Raw genomic sequence first — 23,047 nt, 5'->3', positions numbered from 1 at the left:
GGTGATGCCTAGGGGCTAGAGACATTTTCTTCTTAAAACTTACCTCTCATAGGGGTGAGGTTGGGGATTACAGGCATTTTCATATTAAAACTTACCACTCAGAGGGGTGATGCTAGGGGCTACAAGCATTTTCATATTAAAACTTACCACTCAGGTGATGCTACGTGCTACAGAGTTTTTATATTAAACTATCCACTCAGAGGGGTGATGCTACGGGCTACAAGCATTTTCATATTAAAACTTACCACTCAGGTGATGCTACGTGCTACAGAGTTTTTATATTAAACTATCCACTCAGAGGGGTGATGCTACGGGCTACAAGCATTTTCATACTAAACTTACCACTCTAGGGTGATGCTAGGGGCTAGATACCTTTTCATATTAAAACTTACCTCTCAGAGGGGTGATGCTAGGGGCTAGATACTTTTTCATATTAAAACTGTCCACTCAGAGGGGTGATGCTACTGGCTACACAGTTTTTATACTAAACTATCTACTCAGGGGGTGATGATAGGGGCTACAGAGTTTTTAAATCAAAACTTTACTACTCAGGGGTTACAAACATTATAATTTTAAAATATCATTTTCTAAGACCATAACACTAAATATTCTAACAGACAGGTAAGCTTGATTTCATAAAAACAACTATTCGGCTTCACGCCATGCGTATGGGGTTTCCCCTATGTAGACACAAGAATCATTACCAATGATGGATAGGAGTTCAATGAATATGATTGTTTTGTTGTATCTGTGACAGGAACATGTAGGTAATCAGATATACTAGACGGTTATGTCACTTGGGTGTATGTAACTTGTGGAAGTCGCCCGCGGCGCTACGTTCCGTCACACGTCAACTATGGTAAAGGACATTGCCTCTAGGGCACAGACGTTTTCACTGGACATGTAAGGAACAATATAAAACGGTTATGTCACTGCATCTTTTACATATAAGACACTACACTGTATACTGATGTTAATTTTAAAGAATATTCCACGTTAGTACATGCATACATTTGGATGGTTTTAAATAGATCACCAAATGTACATATCATTAATAATGTGACCAGCTTAAGTAAACCTTAAGGGTAATGCAGTTATAGTTGTAATATCGTGCTACTTAATGATTGAACTTTGTGTTACTGATTAAATTATTTTGATTTTCGAGGGTTATTGAATTTTATGCTAGATATTTGATTTTTTTTTTAAATCTGTTTATGGTAGAAATGAAACTATATCATTTTCAAGAATGATTATTTTTTTGTGTTACAGAGTACATTATTTTAATTTCCTACAATTAATGAACTTTGTGTTATAGATAATATATTTTTCAATATCCGATAGTTATTGAATTTTATGCTAGAAATTTAATTCATTCAATTTCCCATAGTAATTGAACTTTGTTGTGCATATCAATATCGTTTCTGGTAATTTCATGAACTATATAGGTTTATGTTTGTGCTTCTGAATGAATCCTCAGAATCGAGTTGTGTATTACATGACTTACTCATAGATTTAAAAAAAGTTTTACAGAATATTATACAATAAGACATTGCACTTGAATTGCTTAAGGGCGTTTAATAAAAATCATAAAAAGAGCTTTGACGTTGTACTGTTTGAAGATTAATGATAAAAGTTTGATAGATTACAGCAAAAGCATTGTAAAACATTTTATGAAGTGGCAATATTGTTCAAAATACATTATATACAAACTATCTATTTATCATAATGCACGTGTGTTACACGTGAGAGGTATCTACACCAATCTGTATGCTAACATTATCCTCACCTGGGTCATTATACACCTTACAGGAGGTGTAAGTATACCTACCTAACGTTACCGGAGTTACCTGACACTGTATTGAACCTGTCTGTCCTGCAGGGAAACACCAGATATATTGTGTATTGTATCTGTCTCATACGGAACCTTCACAAGTCGTTTATGTTCCTCTGTATAGACAGTTTGGTCTGAACCTGTGAATCACCTTGCTGTACAGCGTTTCCTGTGGACAAGCCATCTCTAAGTTACAGTATATACCGAGGATACTTATATATACCTATGAAACGTACGTATGTTTTGAATTCGATTGTTGTTAACATGTCATGTTGTGACGTTGTGTTATGGGTTATATCCTCATTCCGTGATGAAACATTTCCCGGATGCTATTAATATTAAAATAATTCGCATATAGAGGAGGTTACAATAAATTAATTTCTAATTGGTTAATTCTTGATTCATAATTCTCGTTATGAGAAATAAATGTCTTATTCATTTAAGAGAAGAGAATGAGTGATTGGCGGAAGATATCAAGGTTAAGTGAGGTTCAGATATATCATGATTTACCGAGCGCATTAATTTGTAATAACAATAACAATGTATGATAACAATATAATTTCTGTGGTATTTGTTCTGCCATCCGTCCACAGAAAGGTATGAGGAAGCATCATTATAGGTTATTCCGACAAATAAAACCAATTATTCAGACATAAAATACGCCATATCTACAGAGGTAATTAAAAACAGGAAACATCCAATTAATTGTACCGGATGTGATTATATATATAAGATACCGAGTCAGCAGTATAAACATATAAAGAAGTTGTATAGATATGAAAGTAACTGCAATAAGTGAAGGTGCTCAGCGCTACGAAGGGTTTGCAATAAGACAAATGAATCAATAGTAAAATGAAAAAAGCTAAAATTTATGTTGATCAATTCAATAAAATTAAAGTAACAAACGCTAGAATAATTTATATCGAAATTGCCTAAGATATACATGCGTTTATTCAGTAATGTTAAATTACGGGTTTATTTTCCTGTCGTCCTTCGGGATTTCCACACGTTTGCCCCCAGCATCACTACTGAATTCCAAAGGACCAAACTGCTGTGTGGAGTGGTACTATGTTATCAAATTCTGCTAACAAATGAGTGTCTTTTGTACGTCAACCCTTCAGCTAACACATCCCTGGGAAATAAATAACAAATTAGAATAATATTATATGTTATGACGTAGGTACAATATACAAATTATGGACATTGCATTATGTAAATCAACTATGTATAATTGAATTAACGGAGAGACAATGTGCCATTTTGATAAACATCTGCGGTGAGCCACATTCTGTCAACGATTACCAACAATATACACTTTCACGTCAAGGCAGCTACCATCGACATCGCCTTCTTTATGTTTATGGGAAGTTCATGATAACAGCAGCATGCATTCGATACTACGTAGTAAGGCTTTTGTTATCTCATGTGGAATTTATTTCGAGGAGTATACTGTAGGAAATATCAGTGTTATCCGGATATGTGTTTGTGTTAAGGACGAAACGGATTCGTTCGGATTATGTGTAACATTAAACCATCTTGAGGAAAACTTATACGAGTCATCATCGGTATTTCTATTATTCGATTGACATTCAGCAAATTAACATTTTCACTACCTGAAGAAAATTTGCCTGTTATATTGAACCGTTTTGTATTACTTCTTTTTGATGTTAATATATTTCTTTGTAATACTCAAATGAAAACTTGTTATAACGTCAATATTGCTTGTTTAGCATAAATTCGGAGTTCCCACGTGAACAATGCTCGATCCATCATTTTGATTGTACAGTGAGCACTTGTGTTGTCGGTCATATATGTCCAGGCGACAGTTATATACATACAATAGACACTTAATGACCTGTTTATAACTAACGAAGACTATAGCGACACATATCACATGTCTATACAGTGATCAAATATAATAAATTTAATCATAATCAAAATATTTCTCGCAACTGTTTATATATTTCTTTTATATAAAACATTTTTTAAAGCAAGACATGTCTGTATTAATGAAACTTTAAGCTATGCAAGTGAAATAAATGACGATTGTACAATTCTACAATTGTCATTATTGATAATGGAACTTTAAGCTACGAGGCAACTATCAATTTCAGAAAGTGAACAAAATATAAACTACAATTATATAACGATCTCCTTAAACGAAATGGTATAGCAATGTAATCCCGTAAAGGATAATACATGTTCAGTCTGTAATCCTTCAATAGTATTACTCTATGTCATAATGGATTATTATTTCACAGTCGGATCTCTCTGAACGTTTTTATGTTTAATATTCTTCCTTATTCTAGCTGTTGTTATATGATTTTATAATAGATACAACTACACCTAATTATCTCTTTTGTCTTCGAAAAATGTTTTTGATTATGAAATATTTATATCTTATTGCCATTCCGCACTAGGTAAAGATCATTCTCATAACAAATATTAAACCGGAATTTGTACTTACTTTCTTTGATCACGATGGACGTATTTACATTTCTGTAAAATGTCTCGTTTAGGTAATGAGAGCAAAGCGTCCATATGGTCGGCGAGAAGCTCGGCATCTCTCAGGTGCCGCTTCAGTATCGGAGAGGATGATTTCAATACCATGAAAAAGGTAAGACATATATGATATCTTGTGTTTGTCAGACATGGCCATTGATGGATCCATAGTTTGACAGCCAATCTTCGTCATTCCTTGTTCCCTATGTGTAATACCTAATGTCACTTACAGTGAATGAAGGCATTATTTTAATAGGGACTGACTTCAAAATGAAATGCTTCCGGAGAAGAGGATTGCCATACACCAGGTCCTGTGTATTTAGTGTTCATTGCATTATCAAACCCGAATGAAATTTCAATTACGTTTTATAATATTTAAAAACTCAAATTCACATTTCGTTTTATGTGGGAAGGTAAGTGGCTGCAAATTAAAAAACCAATATAGAAGTATTTATTATTGATTGATATATTGGTTATTTAATAACGTAAAATAGAGCAATCAGACGCCTTCTGAGTGATATTTGTTATTTAATAACGTAAAATAGAGCAATCAGACGCCTTCTGAGTAATATTTGTTATTTAATAACGTAAAATAGAGCATTCGGACGCCTTCTGAGTAATATTTGTTATTTAATAACGTAAAATAGAGCACTCGGACGCCTTCTGGGTAATATTTGTTATTTAATAACGTAAAATAGAGCAATCAGACGCCGTCTGAGTAATATTTGTTATTTAATAACGTAAAATAGAGCAATCAGACGCCTTCTGAGTAACATTTGCAGTCTTTGCTTTATATTTTGGTAAAGAAATAATTCGACATGTATCTAGGAGGGATGTATATATCAAACCAACATTTACGGAAAGAAAAAAGAAAGTGCTGCCATAAAAAACTTATGTATCTGTCTGATAATAGCAACAAAGATTACCAACATAATAACGTAACAACGAACAATTAAAACCGACTTAACGAGGGCTTTATATATATATCTAAAAGATACACAATATCTTTATCTTTTTGAACTATATTTATATATATGCATAGAGACTCGTGGAAAGGTACAATGAGAATAAGACCAGGTGCTCCAAAACGTTAAGCGTCTTCTACTTCATAGAAGACACCAGCTATTCAGATACATGACAAATTTACAATTTACAAAGATAGTTAGAGCAGTAACAATGTAGCTACTATGCATATCAACAAGCACGCCTGAGTTCATTTCACAACTTAAACAAAAATTGAAGAAGAGTGATGTAAAAATTGCTTACGCTATTTGTCAAAACTTTACTTTTTAAAAGCAAGATGTTATAAACATGTCAAATATCCGTGTTGTTTTAGATAAGAAGCAGCTGATGAATTTCCCTCCCCGAGAAAATATTATTTGATGGACATTGTTTTGTCTGTTCCTTCTTCCCCCTGTTGTTATTGCATATTAAGCCCATAAACAATTAGGTGTACTCACCGTGGTTTGTAATACCACGTCACTGACACACCTGAGGTCGGAGTGTGCCGTTATGTGTTTTTGTTATCCTATATGTTTCAGTCGTAATTGACGTGAGGTCATATAAGAGAAAATTTGATCAGTTTAGAATTGCATGGTAATGATCTGTCTCAGATTATTATCTTATAAATCGCTCCCATCAAAGACAACTGGCATTTCCCTCGTTTTTGAAGAACCCGTAATTTCTCTCAGAAATTAGGCGAATTAAAATTTGTAAGTTTAAAATCCAGCATATTTTGTTCAGAATTACAAGACCAATTGACATCATTCTCATATCTAACATCATTTCTCAAGGCATCCCTAGTTTTAAGTAATTGATGTTTTTATTTTCTGTATAGGAGGGGACCTTGGAGCAGTCTATGATGGAGGCGCTGGTTAATGACAGAGTTGATGCAGTCAAGGTCCTCATAGAGAACGGGTTTAAAATGCAAACCTTCCTCACTATAGCACGTCTTGAGGAACTTTACAACACTGTAAGTGTCATAGGACTGGGAGAATTTTACAATTTTGTATCACAGGAAACTTGATAAACCGGAACACCATTGTTCCGGATTCAAGATTTATCGTATACATTTCAATCCGATCTAATTTATCATAAGTATAATATGTATTTATTTACTCTCACATCTGTTTGCATGATGAATTGAGGACTTGAGTTAATCCCGACCGTATTTTAGGTTTAATATTATTAAATGTAATAATATTATTGTGTACCAGTTACGTTACCTTAATTGCCAATTCATCATTTCGAAAACTAAAACCACACATGTGATGATTGATATTACTAGCGGCTTCAGATTTAATGTATGTTTGACCATAGGATACCGCAGGCGATCTAATTACATCCAGCGTAACAGGTATCGTATGACACGTGTTTACCACAGGTATCGTATGACACGTGTTTACCACAGGTATCGTATGACACGTGTTTACCACAGGTATCGTATGACACGTGTTTACCACAGGTATCTTATGACACGTGTTTACCACAGGTATCGTATGACACGTGTTTACCACAGGTATCTTATGACACGTGTTTACCACAGGTATCTTATGACACGTGTTTACCACAGGTATCTTCTGACACGTGTTTACCGTAATAATTAATTAGATTGAAATCGTTAGTTGTAAGATGCAATTAGGATATCTTAATTTGGAAGAGGCAAGAATATACATATAATATGTAACTAAGCATAAGACATACCAAGTTTAGTCCTGGTACATGCTTGTTTAGAGAATGCGATCAAATTTTTGTATTATGTTTGCGTGTTTTACAGAAACTTGGACCGACTAATACTCTCCGCCACCTAGTACAGGATACAAAGAAAAAGGTAATTAAAAACAATTAATTAATAAATACAATAAACATTGAAATAATAATAATAAAAAACCCAGTAGATATGTGTACGTGCGAAAGACAATCGATATGGAGATTGATAACTGGTTATATTTAATCCATTAGGAAATTCGGCAAAGAGGATTATTTTTTACGCTTCAAGGCAAAAATAGACAAATAAAAAAAAAATAAATAAAAAAATAAAAATAGAATCGCATTAGAAGTAGAGAGTAATAAGAAAGTATAACCCGTTTGATTGATGATGTCCATATTACGGTCATTTACAAACTTTTTCTCATTTTGAAATTTTCCGTGAAAAACATTCTTTTGGTTTCAAACTTATCGTTAAACTGCATAAAGTTTGAATCACAGATTAATACGTTTTTAACGGTACCCTTGTAGCGAAACTATTCACCCGTAACAATTCACCTTAACTCTATCAGTCGGTTGCTATCTCACTGGATACACACAGAAAACCCATACAATAATACATTTAACACAACCTCGAAAGCAAGTAATGATCCTTCGTCGCTACAGCGACCCTTATTTGTTGTGTAGATACTTGATAATACCTATATTACCGTCCTCTGTATCTCTATAGCGACCCTTATTTGTTGTGTAGATAATTGATAATACCTATATTACCGTCCTCTGTGTCTCTATAGCGAGCCTTATTTGTTGTGTAGATAATTGATAATACCTATATTACCGTCCTCTGTGTCTCTATAGCGACCCTTATTTGTTGTGTAGCTAATTGATAATACCTATATTACCGTCCTCTGTGTCTCTATAGCGACCCTTATTTGTTGTGTAGATAATTGATAATACCTATATTACCGTCCCCTGTGTCTCTATAGCGAGCCTTATTTGTTGTGTAGATAATTGATAATACCTATATTACCGTCCTCTGTGTCTCTATAGCGACCCTTATTTGTTGTGTAGATAATTGATAATACCTATATTGCCGTCCTCTGTGTCTCTATAGCGACCCTTATTTGTTGTGTAGATAATTGATAATACCTATATTACCGTCCTCTGTGTCTCTATAGCGACCCTTATTTGTTGTGTAGATAATTGATAATACCTATATTACCGTCCTCTGTGTCTCTATAGCGAGCCTTATTTGTTGTGTAGATAATTGATAATAACTTTATTACCGTCCTCTGTGTCTCTATAGCGACCCTTATTTGTTGTGTAGCTAATTGATAATACCTATATTACCGTCCTCTGTGTCTCTATAGCGACCCTTATTTGTTGTGTAGATAATTGATAATACCTATATTACCGTCCTCTGTGGCGGTTAGAGATGTATCCTGTACCTGTCTACTCGAGTCATCAAAAGACATTAAACACTGACAAACATTAATTCAAACAAGCTTTTGTGACGTAGGCCGTCTGGGAATTTTGTGTTTTGTTTGTCTTTTTAAATCGTCTTACCAGTCTTCAAAATGAGTTCAGCTAGACCGCTATGGCGATCCCGTCATATAAAGATGTCAATTCTTGTGTTTAAATTTCCTTATGTTTTGTCGTGGTGTGCATTTCATAAAATTTTATATTATAATTTTAAATTCAATAGCAAAATGTAATTGCACCAAGGAAAACAATTATTGTCATGAGTAACATGTCCAATTTAGTATGTTAATGTTACCTGATGTACAGAAATTATTAAATTCTTACTTCTTGGTTATGCCTGTCCCTATATTACGTTACTAAATGATGTGTATATCATTATCATTATTTGACCCTATGCTCAATTTGTTTAAAGTGGCCTCTGTTTGAAATTTAGACGAAATATATACCTTACAAATTATCATACTTGTTTTTATTATTGTTTTAAGACATATGAATAAATTTTGATTTCAGAATATTTCCTCCAGCTATCGATACACTATGCTCGACATCGGCGCCGTGGTGGAACAGCTAATGGAGGGCGCTTATCGGTCTGCTTACTGTCGTAAGCGATTTAAACAGAAGTACCACGCCATCAAACGCAATGTAAGATACATTTGATCAAAATATATGTAGTAACAACACACGTTAGTTTTGACGATTCTCGCTCAGATTTCCAAACTTAGGATTTCTGTTATAGATGTGCACGGCTGACATTGATTATAATTTTGAACACGTTGGATGATAAAACAACAAAGTATACCGATATTAAAACTCCAAATCGATAAAACGAGACCATGATATAAATTTGAATTAAGACCCTTGGAAAAATCACACTGATGAAATGACCAAGTGTTTGGAGGACAACCGTCTTTTGGTTTCATCATATGCCATACAATTTTTTCACTTGCACTAAATGAATTTCGATGTTCTTTCGTATCAAGTATGAAGCGACTAGTAGATCTACATAATATTAATTTGTATTTGTTGAAAAAATTGAAGAAATAACTTTATTCCTGTCATCAAGTCTAAATTCCTAAAGCGAAAGGTTAATCCCTATTGTATCATATGATTTTACAAGCCTTTTATACCTCTGCTATAATTGCACACTAACAACTATATCTGCTGAATCACAGCGAGTGTTGTAACATCTGCTGCATTCTTCTCAATTGTTAATATGATAAAGAATGTATAATTACAATAGAAACCTTTTACACTTCTGTTTATGGGAAATATGGATTCTTTCAGAGCATTGTGGGTAACATGGGACGACTGGTGACCACTATGCCGATGATCATGGATACCACTGGAGCACAGGAGCTGTTCCCTCATCCATATCACGACCTACTGATGTGGGCAGTCATAATGAAGCGTCAGGAAATGGCTATGTATCTGTGGCGACAAGGCGACGAGGCAATGGCGAAGGTCAGTATATATGGTGTTAAGGCGAATAGACAATAGATAAGGTCAGTATATATGGTGATAAGGCGAATAGACAATGGATAAGGTCAGTATCTATAGCGATAAGGCGAATAGACAATGGATAAGGTCAGTATATATGGTGATAAGGCGAATAGACAATGGATAAGGTCAGTATATATGGTGATAAGGCGAATAGACAATGGATAAGGTCAGTATCTATGGTGATAAAGCGAATAGACAATGGATAAGGTCAGTATATATGGTGAGAAGGCGAATAGACAATGGATAAGGTCAGTATCTATAGCGATAAGGCGAATAGACAATGGCTGAAGTCAGTATCTATGGCAATAAGGCGAATAATCAATGGATAGGTCAGTAATCTATGGCAAAAAGAAGTCGAGGCAATGGATAGGTCAGTATCTATGGCGATAAGGCGAATAGACAATGGATAAGGTCAGTATCTATGGCGATAAGGCGAATAATCAATGGATAAGGTCAGTAATCTATGGTAAAAAGAAGTCGAGGCAATGGATAGGTCAGTATATATGGCGATAAGGCGAATAGACAATGGATAAGGTCAGTATATATGGCGATAAGGCGAATATACAATGGATAAGGTCAGTATATATGGCGATAAGGCGAATAATCAATGGTTTAGGTCATCATCTATAGCGACAAGGCGACGAGGCAATGGCTAAGGTCAGTATCTATGGCAAAAAGACGTCGAGGCAATAGATAGGTCAGTATATATGGCGAATAGACGATGGATAAGGTCAGTATATATGGCGATAAGGCGAATAGACGATGGATAAGTTCAGTATCTATGGTGATAAAGCGAATAGACAATGGCTGAAGTCAGTATATATGGTGATAAGGCGAATAGACAATGAATAAGGTATTATCTTTAACGATAAGGCGAATAGACAATGGATAAGGTAGTATATATGGAGATAAAGCGAATAAACGATAGCTTAGGTCAGTAAACAAGGTGTAAACAAGGTAGCTATGACGATAAGGTAACGAGGCAATGACTAAAGTCAGCATCTATGGCGACAAGATGACGAGACAGTTGTAGATAAACAGGCACATGCATACTGTTGGGGTACGTTTTACGTGCATGACTTTCAGTCAATGGGAGATAACAAATTAACTGGCTTAAGCAAAAGGACGACAATTAAAACCAACTCTAAAAAGAGAAATTAATGTAAGGACGAGGAAAGAAAATAATGATCCTATACAATGCGTATTTATGGTATTGTGTGTATAATCAGTGTAATTTACATCGTCTAGGTTACATAATACACGTATATTATTGTTTTAAACATCATTATTTATCTAAAAGATATTTATGTTTATTGAGTTAAAAGTTATAATGTCACAGTTGATGGCTATGCTTTCCTGTAGAAAAAGTTACTTTTTTTCTTTATTTCTCATATACGCTATGAAGCTGACTGTCTTCCAATAATGTTCAAAAAATATTTTTAAAGCCTTGTATGATTGTGCGGTATGATAACAGCAATCAATAGTTTGCCCTCGTTTGTTTCTTGAAGCCTTTTTCGTTGTTCTCAGATATTACAAACATTATGATATTCCAGGCACTTGTGGAATGTGAGCTAAATATTCTAATATTTTATGATATTCCAGGCACTTGTGACGTGTAAGCTAAACATTATAATACTTTATGACATTCCAGGCACTTGTGGCGTGTAAGCTAAACATTATGATATTTTATGATATTCAAAGGCACTTGTGGCGTGTAAGATAAATATTATAATACTTTATGATATTCCAGGCACTTGTGGCGTGAAAGCTAAACATTATGATATTTTATTATATTCCAGGCACTTGTGGCGTGTAAGCTAAATATTATAATACTTTATGATATTCCAGGCACTTGTGGCGTGTAAGCTAAATAAGGCGATGGCGGCTGAGGCTGATCGTTATGATCTGGAGGTTGACATCTCTGATGGTCTTAGGTCAAACGCAAAGTAAGCTCTACTGATATATCTCTTAATTTCTCTCTTTGCCTCTGCTTTGTCTCTTTTGTCTCCTTCCCTCTCAGTCTCTGTCACTTTTCTTGTCATTAATGTTTGCCATATATAGTATTTTTTTAATCCAAATTTGATTTTGATTTCGTAGTCGATTTCTGAGTATACTCCGTCTCTTCAAAGAACTTCTTTTTGGTCGTGAAAAAGGAAGATATGTTAATTAATACTTGAATACGAGTATAACGAAGCACATTGTGTGGATAATATAACAGTATTTTGGGTCCATGTGTTTTCCATTATAATTGTTTCTATATTGATGCTTGCATTCCCATACCGACCTTATGATTATTGACTTGATTACCAAATAAACAAATTTCAATTACGTTACATTTTTTCCTTTGCGAAATCTTGCGAAATCATGGTGTGATAAAAACGAATCTTCTATTAAAGCGGCAATGGAAATATACAAATCATATATTGAACTTTTATAATTGACCAATCAAAAACGCTGATTTCAGGTCCTTTATGAAATTATCCCTGGAACTTCTGGAGCATTGTTCCAAAATAGACGATGCGTGCACACAACACCTCCTGACATACGAGCTCAAGAACTTCGGCAAACAAACGTGTATAAGTCTCGCAGTAGCTGCTAATCATCGAAAGTTTGTAGCCCACAGATGCTGCCAGGTTCTTCTTAACGACATGTGGATGGGAGGCCTCCGGACCCGGAGAAACAGCAGCTTGAAGGTAAGTGTTTTTCTCTTCATAATCTGGATATGTTTGATGATGCAGCAATATGTGGATTCAGTGAAAATCCAATAATAAGGAATAGTACAAATATTTGTTAATATATTAGCTCTAGGTGATTGTGATGTAGAAAAAGTACAATGATATCTTCCAATGACATTTCCTTGTAAAATACAATAGCAAAATCCTTGTATCAAACTTTTAGTATTGACCAATCAGAATGGTGACCAATCAGAAAGGTTATTTTAACAATTAATAGCATTTCATTCATGATAACATAGGGTTTGGGGGGGGGGGGGGGGGGGGGGGAATTGTGTTCAAATTTTCATAGTTTGGTAAGATAAAAATCCCCACAAGTTCCCGTTTTTAGGTAAATTTCTCAACTAAAATATGATTCTCCCTGTAACCACTTAACATTAACAGAAAATTGTGGCATTTTATTCAACCGTATTTTGAAAAAAAAAATCTAGATATCGTGAAAACTAGCAGGAAAAGATTAGTATTTTTTGCCACCGAGCGAAGAGTGGCGCAAAGAGCATTCATGTCAATTTTCATGACGATCCGTTCATTATTTCCCCGCCCGTGTCGCATCCTCTTAAAAGCTCCCATTCTTTTTTTTATGGTATTATGTACATTTGATATAGAATATATTTATTGCCAATGTTTCCTACTACAATCCTTTTTCTATTAAGGTAATATTAGGAATACTATGTCCACCGTGTATCTCCGTCCTCGAGTTCAAGAGCAAGGAGGAACTGAAGTTGATGCCACAGACTCTTGAGGAACATTTGTACGAGCTCCAGGCCCAGGGTCTGAACGAGAGAAATATGTCAGTCAGTGAAGACGTTGGGAATGTTAACGAGGTACGATCTCGAGTGTACTTTCCAGTACTTACACTACCCTCCAAAAGTTCTGTTACACTTGGAACGATTAAATCAGAATGGCTAGCCAGCAAAATTTTGATAAAAAGTGATGTAATATCCGTAAGATTGTCCATTTGTAAGTGACGATTGCACATTATTTGAAAAATAACTCACTTCTTTGAAGTTGGAGGGAAAGGGAATGGAGTATCCTATTTTCCATAATGTTAAAAAATGATTAAAAATACGGGTTTCTTTTACTGACACAAATAAAAGTAAATGTTTAACTGATTAACAGTAAAAAATGTAAGAAATTCATTTTTGAAATTTAAATCAAACAAAGAGGGAAATTTCCAGAATGTTGCATTTTGAGGATTTCCATTGTAACGAAACATATGCACTGTTAAAAAATGAACATGAACATTTGAATGCATGAACAAAATAATCCTTAGAAGTTATGATTCTAACAAATTGTAATAAATACTTCGAGATTAACTTCGCTGTATTTTACGTAATAATTGTAACAGGGCCTTTGGAGGACAATGTATTTTAGTGATCTTACTCTAAAGAAGTGGTGAGGGGAGGGGGTCATTATGTTAAAAGAACTTATTCTGATAACTAATTGCCTTTTTTAGCACATGAATCTGATACCATGCTAGCTAACACTTGCCATTATCTTTCGCTGTTATCCTATAGGGGTTTCATAGTGAAGACAACACGGAGACGAGTTTCCAGACAACCCCTACGAGCCCCAATGTGCCCATTAGTCCATGTGTAAGCCATAGTACCAGCTTCAATTTCGGCCACCATGCTCTGAAGGCGAATGAATCTGTTGCAACCAACGCGTCAGCCTTTACTGACAGTTCAAACGGGATATATTTCTCCGCCAAGAAGAAGAAAGACAATCAGCTCCGGTTCGACAGAAAAATCTACGAGTTTTATAATGCTCCAATCACCAAATTCTGGATCTACACTGTAAGTGGAAGGTCGATTGGCCGTTACAATGACGTGAAATATTTAAGTGCTATAAAAGGAGGACTCGATAAGAGTAATACTGAAGTTATTATACGAGTGTATTAATTTCACACGGAACGATACTTTTTTTCTAGTGTAATATAGGAAATTAATGAGCTTTTAAATGTAAAGTTCTAAGTTTGTATTCTATTTTAGAAATTTTACGTAGTGATATCTGATCGAAATACAAATCGAGAAATAGCGCGTGGTGCAAACGTGGACCATTTTATGGCGAAGTGAGAAGCTTATGTTTTAAAAGAAGATATATCAAGTCATCAGCATTAAAGCTTTTTGATATTCCTCAACAATACTTAAACAAATCCAAGTGAATTTGTCTTTAACAAAAAATCTAATTAGCTAGTTAAGAAGTATATTCCGGAACATAATAAGACAAACTGCTGAGTGACGGACCGCAGGATGGCCAAATGTCTTTATATCTACATCTCAAATAGTAATAAAGATTGATTGAAAATAAGAACAGGCATTACCGGTCTCCAGAAATTTAGCTTCTCTTTTTGCTTTGAAGATTTAATGTAAATATTCCGTAATTTGTATGTTAATTTGGTTTGAAAGCGACTATTTGAAAAAACACTGTTGTTTTCATTTATTTATTTTTCGTTTATTGGTTTTAATTAGATATCTGTCTTTGTCTTGGGTGCCTTTTTATACATTTTGTAAGAAGCAGTGATGTTGGGTGTAACATCTTGTGTAAAATCTTTTGATAATTAATTGTTCTATTGCAGATGACTTATATCCTGTTTCTCATGTGTTACACCTATGTTGTCCTGGTGAAAACCTACCCACAGCCGAAATGGCAGGAATGGGTTGTCATGGCGTATGTCTCCACCACGGCACTGGACAAAATCAGATTAGTAAGTCAACTACATTTTGACAATATAAGTAGAATTAAGCTTTAAGGTAATTTCTTGGCTTTAACATTCTTACGTATTTCATTTCATTTCAGCAAATTTTATTTTAGGCAATTGGATCGAATAACAGGCAACGCCTAAATATGGGACAACTGTTCACTAGCTCAAAAAATCTATTAGAATCTATACAATTAGAAGCTAGGAGATTAACTACAGGTTTACGTAGAGGAACACCACATGATAAATCATACAAAGAATTAGGATTGGAAACTTTAAGTTGCAGAAGAAAGAATCATAAACTTATTGATGATGTATAGAATAATGAACAATGAAACTTTAGATTATCTTCGAGAAATTATTTAACAATATTTTCATGATGGAACTCTAGATAGATATCCCCTCTGAATAAATAGAATAATTGATCCCCCATTATGTCGTACTGTAAGTTATTTTGAAAGTTTTTCTCCATCCATGTTTAATGAAACTAATAGATTTGATCCAGATTTTAGTAACATTCAGTCTACGTCACAGCTTTAAAAGACTACTAAATAAAAGTCAATTTATAAAGTCTGAATCAACTAATGTTTTCAAATTGTGTTGAAATCGAGATATAAATATCATTCTATGCCAGTTAAGATATAATACTAGTAATTTAAACTATGATCGTACAAGAAATCATTTAATTGAATCTCCAATGTGTGAATGCTACCCAATCTTTTATAACTGTCTTACATTATTTTTCAGAATGTATCAAATATGATAATATTCGCCAGACTCTCCAACAAAATCTAAATCATTACTCTCATAGTCATCTATGTATAAATGTCTTTTTACATGGTTGTAATATTTGTTATGATACACAGAATAAAGATATATTATCACATATATCAAGCTATATATCGTAATCAAATAGATTTCATTAATATTAATAATTATATTTAATTAAATAATAATAATAATTTTATTTCTTTTTTCTTCTTACTTTAATGATATAGCAGTACATAGTATACCTGGATTATCCATTTGGTATATAATCACACTATTCCATATTTGTTAAATGTTGGGTAAATTGAATCTAATTACAACACCTGTTTAATATCTACTGGATGGATTTGGCTTTGGGCAGTTTTGATACTTGTTATTAATATGGTTTACTTACTCTTGATCCTAATCAGTGGATGGTCAGTGTGTTATGCATATGGACTGCGTGGCCTGTATCTGTTGAGGTGAATAAATTCAATATCACCTAATATTGATGTTGAACAGTATATTAATATGAATATTAATATTTTATTAATTTGTATTACTCACTGATAACATAATAATGCAGTGTTTAAAATCAAGTACCCTTAGCCAAAGAGTTACTCTCCTGAACAACATTGAATACGTCTAACAACCTCAAGGATTTACTTCCCCTTAAGTCAATTTGTCATATCAATGTGTATACATATACATTATATTTGTCTGTATTTCTTACCACCTGTTGTTACTAAGGAGAAGACTTAGATAGGCTATACCTGATGTCTAATCCTATTGACTTTCCTTCCATGTCATGTCAATAAAATTTGTTGAAATTGAAATTGAACGCCGAAATATTCTCTTCACATATGGCTAAAGTGATGAATTGTATCTAAATATATATATATTTTTTAAATTTGATTTTGATTTCATGCATAAATCTTTAAATGAAGATTATATGCACAAACGAAAAGTCAAGCGGTGGTAACTCTTATTTCTGTAGTTTGTTACGGTTTTCAACGTATCACCTCAAATTTGTCCAGTTAAAAAAAAGAAGAAAAAAACGGTAAAACACCCCTAAATAAATTGTTCTATTTTATTATTAATAAACGTCTTTTTCTTCAGATTATTGCATCAGAGCCAGTGAACCTAACAAAGAAGCTGAATTTGTACTTTAGCCAAAAATGGAACGTATGGGATACCATAGCGTTAATATCCTTCGCTTTAGCCGTAACTCTGCGTTTTATACCAAGCGCATTACGAGATGCCCGTATCATGTACACAATCAACATTGTGTTCTGGTTCCCGAGGATCCTCCAGATTATATCTGTCAACAAATACCTAGGGCCGTACATCAAGATAATGGCGAAACTGGTGAGTAGTCGTGTTGGTTCAAAGATTTTTTATGTAGAATTTCAGACTGAACTGTTAAAATGTATTTTTTTCTGGTTTAACCAGGTAACGTGTTATCTCTTTTCTAAATATCGGTATCGCTGAAATTGTTCAAACTGTTTCAAAAAATCTACTGGCGGCTAAATTAATTTCTCATTGTTTAAACTTATTGTATTTTTTTGCTGTGTTTATACAACTCTTTGACTTGGACACTAAATGCGTTTATCTTTTACATTTAGTTCATTGACATGTGTTACTTTACCGTCATCATGGTCATAGTCGTGATAACGTTTGGAATCGTCAGGCAGTCAATACATTTCCAACACGAAGAGCCTTCCTGGAAACTCGTAAGGAATGTCTTCTTCTACCCCTACTGGATGATCTACGGAGAGTTGTTCGCGCACGAAATCGACAGTAAGACATACCATAAGATACCTTATATTGCATGTTTCGTTAAGAATACCTTTAACATTCCAAGTCCAGGTTTCGCTAGATAAGGTGTTCAGGTCATAACCGACTGAAAAAAACAGTCATGCATAAATGTTAATAGTGTTATATCAGACTTAGCAATAACATGTGTATGAGTTTTCTTTTCTGTGAAACATATCTATCATTACATGTTAGTTATCTTTTTAGCGCCATTGTCGTAGTTGCCTTGAGAACAAGTAGCTTATTTTAACCAATTATGTTAGATAATCAAATAACAGTTAATCTCATAGATTTTTATGTTCAGGTTAATATAATGAGATGGCAAAATGAATAACGTGGTTACATTGTTATAAGATAAATATTATTATTACCATACTATTTTCACGTAAAATATTTCGTGGATTATTTTTTCTCTCTCAGCGTGCTATGACGAGGATAATCACCCTGACGGCTGCACGTACGGATCATGGGTCGCCCCAGCATTCATGTGCGTGTATCTGCTTCTGATCTACGTTCTCCTTGTTAACATGCTCATCGCCCGTTTCAAGTAAGTCTGTTTCAGTAAGATGATATGTGGTTATAAAATGTCGGAAAATGATATATTATTTTGTATATCTCGATTTGGTTTCATAACTACATTATTCGATAGAATATCTCTCCGTAATGATATGCATTACATAGGAAATATCACACTGCCACCAGTTATCAATGTCATAGCAACCATAAAGTACGTGAATAATCTTACACGTGTGTTCACGTGTTTACTTATCAAGCGTACCATTTTCATAGTGTCGCCGTTTTTGTTTGATTGCTTTATCGTTTTTATTATTAAATAGTTATTTAACCAGGGCTACATATTAATGTCTAGTTTACAATATGGTCCTGCACCAAATATATATGACGCAATCTCAATTTTGTTTGATCTAAAAACAACATTCGAGTGAATAACATATGGTATATGTTATACAATTTTTAAAACGTTTTCATATTATTGCATTCATAAAAAAGAACTTTTTTTATTGTAAAATGACTAGTGTAGAGAAGAAAACTTACAAAATGAGTATACCGAGGTGTAAGACTGATTGTAATAAAAACCAAGAGAACTAACGGTTAATATGAAAAGTATACATATACGGAGACATATGAGAGAAATTAAGACCATGTGTGTCGGAATGCTAAACGTCTTACGTCTCCTTGATAATATTCGCATTTAAAAATCTAGGTAAATACAATGTTCCTAATATCTGATTGTTGTGGAATTCCATGATTGCTTGGATTATATCTGATGGCTAAACAATTTATTAATAAGAACATTGAAAACCATTAAATAAAAAATAAGAAACATAGCACAATAGGTGGTCTTGAAAAAATTTAGTATAAACTATAAAAAGTTCTTAAGTATAGATTATAAAAAGTTCGGTCTTACCTTTAGATATTTGATCATTGAACATTTTAATTTCAAACAGCTAGATCCTGGAAATGTTATCAAAGAAAAATAAATTATCATATAACCGACCTGTTATCGAGTGAATTCGCCCGTGAAACATGTTGCGTATATGCCTCCGTTTGATTTTGCCATCCTCATTCTAACTTTTAAATTTTTCAATATATAAATGTTAGTATCCTTAGCATCAATAAAAGTGTCTTAAACTTGCCTCCATTTCATACGGGATTTTATGAGTTTTTATTTTTGCTCGACTTAAATAAAAACCTCTATGCCTCGTTTCTTAAAATCTAACATGACATGCAAACCTCGTTTAAAATACCATGTGTACGCCCTGATACAATATATCAATACATATCAAGTATTTTGTCTACATTTTCTGTTACAGTGCAACATTCATCGCTAACAACTCCTATGTAAAAGAGATCTGGAAGTTCCAGCAGTACATGCTGGTAATGAGATATAAAATGTGTCCTATCTTACCGGCCCCTTTGGTCTTCATCACTCATATATTCCTCAGTATCAGGTTTATCATCCGTCGCTGTAAAGGGACAAACGCCAAGTTTGAAAACGGTTTGAGTAAGTACATTTATCCAAGAAATGGAGTTTTTTTTAGTAATGACATCAGGAATAATATATATATATATCATAAGTGCGGCTAATGTGTTTGCATATTGTACATTTTGTTTAGAAAAAATGCCTACATAAATCCTTTTATACTTGTAGTATAATCACGTATTTTTTATAGGAAACAAAATTTAAAACATAATGTTGCAGATGCATTGAACATCAAAGTCGACTATGTGAAATGAAAAAATAACGTTTTACTCGCTGATATTTCTCTGTATTAGACACATGATGTAGGAACTTATTCAACAGAAAGTAACCGTTCTATTTCATAAGATAAAATCAAATGACTAATATGAGAATGATAGACAACGGAGAAGAATAATAAACTACAATTTTGACGTCGTTGGTTAATTTATTTAAAAAGAAAGTTTTATTGCTTATCTAACCTATAATTTAAAATACCTGTCGAAGTAATCATAATATGACTTTGATCATCCATACTTCTACATAAAATTAATGTTTAGACAGAAGTTCCATTCCATGCGTAAGATATAAATCATGACAAATGTCTTTTATACAGGTAAATCTGTGTATTCACTGAGCATAAACTATTACCTGCTTTATTCCTACAGAATTATTCTTGTCCCACAAAGACACAGAACACCTCCACGAGTTTGAGTCAGAATGCGTGGAAGATTATTTCCGGCAAACTGACATGGATTTCCGGTCGTCACAAGAGGAAAGAATACGTGTCATGGATGAAAGGTACCATATTTTTTTTCCAGTTTCATCCGAGTAGAGTATTTTGTATTATAACTAAATACGCACGTGCGTTATGCGTTAATGACGATCTTACATGAACAGCTATGTCACATGGAGTTGATTAAACGACTCGAACCATAGGCATATCGCATTACTCATATCTCTTAGGACGTAAGGGAAAAATCTAAAATTAATTTATATGTAAAACAGGCAATTTTCGACTCGGACATTATACGCTTCTCTACAGAGGTGATAGTAAATGTCATATATAACTTTTGTCTTCATAAATGATCTATTAGTGTTATTACGCGGGTCTTCCGATATTTATGACACGGTCAGAACTGGCCGGTTATGTAATACATCACTGACACTATTCATATTATATAATTATGTTTGTTTTTAGGACAGAAAAAATTAACCTGGGATTAGATGGCATTACACAGAAAGGCCAGTTTATGAAATTGTCCTTACAAACTGCAGATCAACGGATGTCTCATCTTGAAGACATTTCCAACAAAACAGCCGAAACGCTTCAGGCGTTAAGAACACTATTGGATCTTGGAGTAAAAAGCATCGGTGCTAACGGATTTGCCTCTTGTGTTAGCAGCATTGAACAAACCTTAGCCAAAGAAACTACATCGGATTGTAATTCACAACCAACAGACAATGACAAGATGGCGAATGAGGATGATAGCATACCGGTAAAAACTGATTCTTCCGCATCGGACACGTGTGATAGTTCTGTGTTGAAATCAAAGAAACACACGGAACAGGATAATAATTTCGATGTCACAGTAACAAAAGAGGGAAGAAAACTCTCAATACACGTTTACGATACAACAAAGGATGATGAAACTGCATCAGAAACCAAAGAAACACCTAATTCAACGGAAAATGAAAAGAATAATTTGAAAACAACAGAAGTTCGGGTAAGAAGAGTATCGGCGTGAAAATGCTGCGTTTATCTACGCAATTTCGTCATCAATTCCTTTTAAACGGTGCTTGGGGCGATAATGATCTCTAACTGAAATGTAGGAAAAATCCTTGATACTGTAAAGATCATCAACTCTGATGGACTAAAAGCTGATGGTCAAGTAGTCTGATATGTTATCGTGATTAATATGATGCAATTACAGTCTTTTGCTGATGTCGATACCTTGATTTTAGACCAAAGAAAGGAAAATATTGACCGAGGACATATAATGACACCTGTATATACAACGATACAGTTGTGACAATTGGACGTGTACTGTTTTAAAGTAACAGCAGTGAAAACATGACAAGAGATGCTTCAAAGACACCCAATGTATGGTAATGTGGAATGGACTTCTATATAATGTGCAAATGAGTTTTATGATATTCAAATGCTGAGCATAATACAATAAATAGTGTTTCTTCCATGCTTCTGGAAACAATATTTATCGTTATCATGACAATATTTAATATCAATGCGTTAGATCAATTTATGTATATTGATGACGGAGTAATAAGACAACTGAACCTAAAAAAAAAAAAAAAAAAAAAAAAAAAAATCCGTATCTTATTATGCATTTTGAAACTGCTTTGGTTATATTTGTTTTTGTTTATTTGCATGCTTTATATAATATTAATAAAGCAATGTTGAAGTACCTATGTTTTTTATTTATTCAATTATCGTTATGAAATTTTAATAATGAGTTCGGATGTGTTTACAAACCCCGAGAATACAATTAAAATAATGAGTTCGGATGTACTTACAAACCCGAAAATGCAATTAAAATAATGAGCTCGGATGTACTTACAAACCCGAGAATACAATTAAAATAATGAGCTCGGATGTACTTACAAACCCGAAAATGCAATTAAAATAATGAGCTCGAATGTGTTTACAGAGCCGAGAATACAATTAAAATAATGAGCTTGGATGTACTTACAAACCCGAGAATACAATTAAAATAATGAGCCCGGATGTGTTTACAGACCAGATAATACAATTGAAATAGTGAGTCCGGATGTACTTACAGACCCGATAATACAATTAAAATAGTGAGCTCGAATGTGTTTACAAACCCCGAGAATACAATTAAAATAATGAGCTCGGATGTACTTACAAACCCGAAAATACAATTAAAATAATGAGCTCGGCTGTGTTTACAGACCAGATAATACAATTGAAATGGTGAGCTCGGATGTGTTTACAGACCAGAGAATACAATTAAAACAATGAGCTCAGATATACTTACAGACCAGATAATACAATTAAAATAGTGAGCTCG

The 23,047-nt window shown here is 33.8% G+C and overlaps 1 protein-coding gene across 1 annotated transcript; it reads left to right on the top strand.

Annotated features, from left to right (window-relative positions):
* Window positions 1-1,831: 1,831 nt before the first annotated feature.
* LOC117345112 (transient receptor potential cation channel subfamily M member 1-like) lies at window positions 1,832-22,324 on the top strand. Its single transcript, XM_033908068.1, has 17 exons — window positions 1,832-2,063; window positions 4,351-4,448; window positions 6,171-6,305; window positions 7,110-7,163; window positions 9,032-9,163; window positions 9,806-9,982; window positions 11,870-11,967; window positions 12,486-12,714; window positions 13,407-13,577; window positions 14,271-14,549; window positions 15,332-15,460; window positions 17,321-17,569; window positions 17,827-18,001; window positions 18,437-18,563; window positions 19,849-20,039; window positions 20,663-20,795; window positions 21,196-22,324. The coding sequence occupies exons 1-17, from the start codon at window positions 2,057-2,059 to the stop codon at window positions 21,740-21,742; spliced, it is 2,931 nt and encodes a 976-aa protein (XP_033763959.1). The 5' UTR covers window positions 1,832-2,056; the 3' UTR covers window positions 21,743-22,324.
* Window positions 22,325-23,047: the final 723 nt, after the last annotated feature.

The sequence above is a fragment of the Pecten maximus genome, chromosome 16 (genome assembly GCF_902652985.1).
Source record: "Pecten maximus chromosome 16, xPecMax1.1, whole genome shotgun sequence".
NCBI lineage: Eukaryota > Metazoa > Mollusca > Bivalvia > Pectinida > Pectinidae > Pecten > Pecten maximus.
This window is presented reverse-complemented; position numbering and strand designations above follow the sequence as displayed.